This window comes from Podarcis pityusensis, assembly GCF_964106645.2.
Source record: "Podarcis pityusensis genome assembly, chromosome: 11".
Lineage (NCBI taxonomy): Eukaryota > Metazoa > Chordata > Lepidosauria > Squamata > Lacertidae > Podarcis > Podarcis pityusensis.
Window position 1 is genome coordinate 3,612,503 of NC_138036.1, and position 6,445 is coordinate 3,618,947.

The window sequence follows — 6,445 nt, forward strand, 5'->3', positions numbered from 1 at the left end:
GAGGTGTTTGATGGTGTCCAAAATTTCCCGCTCATCCATCATCTCCAAAGTTTCCCTGAGTGATCTTCCTCTCAGCAGCTTCTTACCTGCCCACAAGTATCCAAATTTCTCATCTGAGAGTTCTTGAGAAAGAGAAAGAGAGAGAGAGAGAGAGAGAGAGAGAGAGAGAGAGAGAGAGATGCTCATTTGCTCATTTGAGTAAATGAGGCAGACGAGAGGGAAAGATCAGTTCTTTGTCCAGTTGCTCCTTCCAGATGGGATTCAATGGCACGTCAGCAGAGTCAGGTCGCTCGGTTAAAGCGATTTGCACAATGAACCTACTTCCCGCTCCGCAACCGACTCCAAATCGGACATTTTTCGTGGTGGGAAAAGTGACAGGGAAACTAGAATGGAAAGTGGGAGCTAGCATTTTCTTGATGCGACATTGTCTCATCTCCCTGCGAACGAATCGGAACGAGCACTCAGTCGCTGACCTCATTCAACATCCCCACAAACTTTGGCAAACGGATCCGGACGAAGGTTCAGGAAGCAGGTCATGGGGAAGGGGCCACAGAACTGCCGCATCGGCTCAGTTCCTCGGACCGGCAATGGCAGCCCCAAAGGGTGGCCGCACCGTGTCATCTCTGCACGCTTCAAATGGCACCACCTGGTGTCTATCATACTGGGGTAAACTTTCAGGGGAGGGGTCTTTCTGGGGTGGCTGAGGGTCATTTCCAGCCTTCATCAGGGACCTCCTAATGAAAGAGCTCCCCATGGCTCCTAGTACTACTTTGTCGTTGCTCTTCACTGTAAACTCCTGCATATCCAGAATTACAAGACACTTCCCACATGTGTGTACGTTCCATGCACCCTGGACTTCTGCTAGCACAATTGGGCTTCCCCCACCCTCTCTTCCCCCCATATGCCCCCCAAGCACACCCTAATTGGCTCAGCGATAGGCAGGCGAACTCCCAGAACAAAGCATGCAGGGGGGAAGGAGCGGGTAGGTTGTCCCACCAGGAAAGCGGAAATGTCTGAGCTAATGTGGCAATCTGCTTAGCGCTGTGTTGAATTTGTCCCCTTTCACCAAACTGGGGAAAATGGTTTCTGGAAAGTGCAGGTAGCAGATGCATGCCATAACTGAGAAGGGATCATAGAACTGTAGCGTTTGAAGGGACCTGCGGGGTCACCTAGTCCAACCCCCAGCAATGCAGAACAGAACAGGGGCAAACACCCAGAAGTCCCTGCTCCATGTTACACGCCTCTTAAAAAGGAGGAGTGGGGTGGGTGGGACTTGCGCCCAGAGATCAAGGAAACCAAGAGAGACTCCGGCCTCGGATGACGCAGGCCTTGCCAAGGGGAACCCAAAGGGGATCTGGGTCTGCCTACTCACCTGGGAACACTGGCCCAGAATCCTCAGGGCTCTTCTTTTTCCCCAGGGACAAGTGCCGCTGCTGCCTGGAGTCCTGCCTGCTGCTGACTGGCTGAACAGTGCTGGTCTGACGCTGGACCAGCTCTGGGAAGACTACCGGAGGGGCCTGAGATTTCCTCCTGGCCTCCGCAGGTGACTGGGAAGGTTTCACCAACATGGGCAAGAGCTGGGAGGTTCTCCAGCCAGCCGGGTCATGGGTGGCACTTTGTTGCAGACTAGATGACGGGGCCTCCAGCTTATCCCGCTGCCCCTGGTTGTTCTCCTGGATGTTTTCATTACTTTCCTGGTCCTTCTTTTTCAGGCCCCGGAGCTTCTTCAGGAAGGAGGTCATCCTGCAAGAGAGGAAATGGCCCCCTGGTTGGTTTGCTCATTGGGAACCCCTTTGGTCCCCCCCTCCTTTCACCACTTGAGGGGCAGCAAGCAATCCCTCCCTATTGCTGCACGCCAACCCAATCTCCGTGGTGCGAGAGTCCACGGGTTCCTGGCATTCACCCAGGGTTTGTGTTTCCTTTTGGGATTGAGGGGCAGCGGAGACGGTGATCTCTTGAGGATCTATGGTTTATTTACACATCTATGTAACCTGAGGCTACAATGGCATCGCATCGACACCCCAAGAGGGTCTTGCGTCTCCTGTAGTCGCAGAGCGTCAGGCTGGAGCAGCAAGAAAAAGGTGGTTGGGTTGGTGTGCAACAAGGGGTAGGAACTGCTTGCTGCAACTCAAGTGGTGAAAGGAAAGGCACTTTGCATATGTTCAGAGGCCTCCTTGCCTTCATTAGTTCTCCTGTCCTAAGACTGAGATTCTTTAGGGCTGAAAACACGTTCTGGGGCTAAGCGACGGCAACTCCTGGAGCAAATGGAATCAAAACTTTATGGAATCTTACTATCATGATGGGCTGTTATTTGGCCAACCCCACAATTTATTTTATCCCTTTAGGGAATAAAATACACACCACCCTTCATCAAAAAGAAGAAGAAGAAGAAGAAGAAGAAGAAGAAGAAGAATCCAGGGCAGTTCAATAATATATAATCTGTCAGAATGAAGGTTAGCAACCAGAGGCAACCAGTTTGAATGTGCAGGAGTTATTTTACCTGATATTCTCCTTCGCCTCTTTGTGATCCGTAATCTTCAGGGGGCAAAAGGAAATAAAAACTCTCTGATAATGTGGCTCCTCCTCACCAGCGTTGCTAGGGGCCCCCAAGCCCCTGGAGACATGAGGTCACAGCATTATTTATGGCAACATCAGGAGTGCAATGATGTCAGTGGAAAGGAGACCTCTTGCTCGCCTGGCCTGGGACAATGGGCCAGGTGTGTGCAGGTGTGGCCTTGCAGTTTCACTGCGGTCCCCCTGGGTTTTGCTGAATCCAAAAGCCATGTGAGATTTTTTGGCCAAGCAGGTCAAGGCAATATCATTATTATATTTATTAAAGTAAAATAAATTCATCAAATTTCTATGACACCCTTCATCCGAGGATCATATGCTTGTTTCACCTCTGCACTCTGGCCTTTCTCTCTTGCCAGCATGTATATCAGAAACAAAAATGCCCAGCTTGAAATTATTATTAGAATTATTATATATTTATTTCCCCGACGGGGACTCAAGGCATCTCAGGGATGAAAATAAGACAAATTAAAAGCATTGGGGCCAGGCAAGGAAATCTACAATTAAAAAGCAATTAAACACTGACAGAATTACAACTGTGTATGTGTATACAAATTCCTACCCATCTCTGCTCAGTCCGTATATCTGTCTTTCCAAAAGCCCTGAGATTAGATAAAGGGAAACCCAGGGATGCCCTTTTCTTTTGGGGGGGGGTGTGTGTCTATATTTCTGGGCCTGGTCAGTGCAGTGACTTTCCCTCTCGTCTCCTGGTTTAAAACAGATCCCTGGACTAAGGGATCCAGGACAGGGCGGAATGGAATAGCCGTGGTGGATTATAAACAGCAGCCAAGCAGGGGTCCTGAGGATGACGCTGGGCTTGATCTCTTTAGAGCTGCCTCATATTTAGCCAATAGTCTTCCCAGTATGGTCCCAGGAAGGAGGACACGGTCCTTGTTCATAGAGGAAATTAATGTGGACTCGGTGCTACTTTGCTTATTCATGTCATCACATTTGTTATGTTTTTACATACGCTGGAAGCTGCCCAGAGCGGCTGGATCAACCCAGCCAGAAGAGTGAGGAACTATTAACAGAGCGCCCCACCTTTCAAGGGGGGTTAATAAGGAACTCTGAGGCCTAGGGATGACGATCTGGGCCTCGGTGGTTTCTACAAAGGACAAAGGCATTTCCAGGGGAAATTGATCCTCTGAGGCCCTTCTTCAGGTGCCTCCTCCACGAGACGTCCGGAGGGTGGCCACACGAGAACAGGCCTTTTCTGCAGTGGCTCCCTGTTTGTGAAAGGCCCTCCCCAGGAAGGCTCGCCTGGCACCTTCGTTACCTATCTTTAGGTGCCAGGTGAAAACGTTCCTCTTCAGCCAAGTCTTTGGCTGAGTGATCTCAGATACCTTTCAAAGTGTGCTGGTTGTGGGCGATGTTTGCTTTTCTTCTTGTTTTTATTATGCATATATAGATATAGTAATTTTATGTAGTGAACTGCACTGAGATCTGTGGACGAAGGGCGCTATACAAATTTTAATAGTTATATTAACAACAACAGCAACAAAGCATAGCTTGCTCTTCAGGAAAACTTCATCACAGGCCATCATAGACAACAGCCTTTGTCAACCTGGTGCCCTCCAGATGTTCTGGACTACAAAGCCCATCACTCTCACCCAGCACAACGGTATGGTGCTAGGAACAGTAGTCCCAAACATCTCCCACAAAGACAAAAGCTAACTGGGGTTGGCAGATGGGGCTGATTTGTGCAGGCAGCTCTTGGGCTTCTGGTATCACACAACATACCTGGCTTGGTGTTCTTGTACACAAGGCAGACCTTCCCATTCCCTCCGCACGGGTCCAGCTCAAACACCAGGCTCCGTGAGTCCAAGTGAGGTTTCTCTGGCTGACCACTGTTACCTTTGGGGAGAAAGAAAAGGCTGAGCAAGGCAGGCAGGCATTCTCATCGGGTGCAGGACAAGGAATACTCAAACCAGGCAGAGCTTGAGAAGCTGGGCGTCGGTGGGGCTTGTGTATAAGGTCACGGAAACTTTGGGGGGGGGGTAGCAGGTGGGGCAGAGAGGAGGACTGAAGTCTCCCATGGACAAAGGGGTGAGGTGGGGCAGTACCTTCTTCATCGTCGGTGTCCTCCAAGTCAGCCAGCGTGGGGGCATTGGGCAAGGCGTAGACGGGCGACGCTCTGACTCGGTTTAGCTTGGAGATGCTGTTGATGGTCATCGAGCCAAGCGGCATCGGGTTGTCTGGAAAAAAGGCAGCCATTACTAGGTTGCTGGCATGGATGGCACTATTCTGTAGGAGCACAGAAGGCTCACAGAATATGGTGCCCTCTGAAGAAGAATCTCAGCTTTCTTGCTTGCTTTTTGCAAAAAGTGAGGGCCTAACCATCATGGCCGCAAAGATGGGATTGGCAGCATGCAGAGTGCTGCTGCTGCTGAAATAGGAATCTTTCTGTTGTGGAACAACTCCTGTTTCACTTCCCACTTCCCAAAGACAGAATTACAGGAGCAGACACCCCTAGGAGTGTAAGGGTAGTTTTTTTTAATATGCCACTGTCACTGCGAGAATCCTAATAGCGACTAACTGGAAGAGTGATAAAATCCCTTCCAGGTTAGAATGGTTACAAAAATTAGTTGAATATGCAAAACTAGTTTAATAAAGCATTTAAAAAGGAAAAAAAGAAAAAAGAAAACACACTTGGCCATGAAGTTCACTGGGTGAGACCTTAGGCGAGGCAGTCAGTCAACGTGGCCTACCTCACAGGACTGTTGTGAGGGGGGGGAGGAAAAGATCAGGGCAGTGGACTGGCAGTCCCTGCCTCTCAGCCTGGCCTCCCTCACAGGGCTGTTGTGAGGGGGAAGCGCCATGCAATGAGCAAGAGAGGGAAGAAAGGCTCTTTGCGGCTCCATCCCTTGGCCGTTTCCATGCCAACCAGGGATGCCACCTCCATCTTACCTAGGATGCGGGTCACCCCCAAGGTGAGCTTCTCCAGGTAGGGCTTGGTGCTGCTGGAGCTGCTCACCCTGCGCGGGGCCTTCTCCTCCATCCTCTTCCTCCTCCCTCCCGCCCTGACCACCTGCACCTGCACACCTGTGTTGTTGTTGTAGTTTATTCGTTTAGTCGTGTCCGCCTCTTCGTGACCCCATGGACCAGAGCACGCCAGGCACTCCTGTCTTCCACTGACTCCCGCAGTTTAGTCAAACTCATGCTGGTAGCTTCGAGAACACTGTCCAACCATCTTGTCCTCTGTCGTCCCCTTCTCCTTGTGCCCTCCATTTTTCCCAACATCAGGGTCTTTTCCAGGAAGTCTTCTCTTCTCATGAGGTGGCCAAAGTCTTGGAGCCTCAGCTTCAGGATCTGTCCTTCCAGTGAGCACTCAGGGCTGATTTCCTTCAGAATGGAGAGGTTTGATCTTCTTGCAGTCCATGGGACTCTCAAGAGTCTCCTCCAGCACCAGAATTCAAAAGCATCAATTCTTCGGCGATCAGTCTTCTTGATGATCCAGCTCTCACTTCCATACATCACTACTGGGAAAACCATAGCTTTAACTATGCAGACCTTCGTTGGCAAGGTGATGTCTCTGCTGTTCGTACACCTGTACGAGCAGCCAAAAGGGAGGGACAGCACCATGTGGGCGTTCTTTTGACTCCTCTCACGACCCGTAGCTCAGAAGCCACACCGCAAAGACTTTCGGGAATCGCAGTCCTCCTTTTCATTCTGTTTCATTCGGTGGCCGTTCTGTAGGGGGAGGAATGAAGAGCAGGCACTACGACTCCCAGAAGGCAATGGGAGAGCCGGCTTCTCCTTCTCCTCCTCCCTTTCTCCCCTCGCCCGTGTTGAGTCCTCCCCATTGGCCGGCTCCTCCGACTCCGTATCTGGGCGAACCCCGGTCCCTGTCAACCAATGGAAACCGAGAGTCGGC

The 6,445-nt window shown here is 50.8% G+C and overlaps 1 protein-coding gene across 2 annotated transcripts; it reads right to left on the reverse strand.

Moving 5' to 3' along the window:
• Positions 1-3,953: 3,953 nt before the first annotated feature.
• LOC308458750 (tubulin polyglutamylase complex subunit 2-like) lies at positions 3,954-6,136 on the reverse strand. Of its 2 annotated transcripts, XM_080973687.1 has the most exons (4): positions 6,119-6,136; positions 5,479-5,613; positions 4,635-4,766; positions 3,954-4,425 (listed from the first exon to the last, which is right to left on the reverse strand). In XM_080973687.1, exons 2-4 carry the CDS (start codon positions 5,567-5,569, stop codon positions 4,178-4,180), a joined length of 471 nt encoding a protein of 156 aa, XP_080829813.1. In that variant the 5' UTR covers positions 5,570-5,613; positions 6,119-6,136; the 3' UTR covers positions 3,954-4,177. The 2 variants fall into 2 exon arrangements, 1 of the variants encoding a protein (XP_080829813.1); XR_013977638.1 differs by lacking the exons at positions 5,479-5,613; positions 6,119-6,136 and adding an exon at positions 5,614-5,744 and having other exon boundaries at positions 3,957-4,425.
• Between the last annotated feature and the right edge of the window lie 309 nt (positions 6,137-6,445).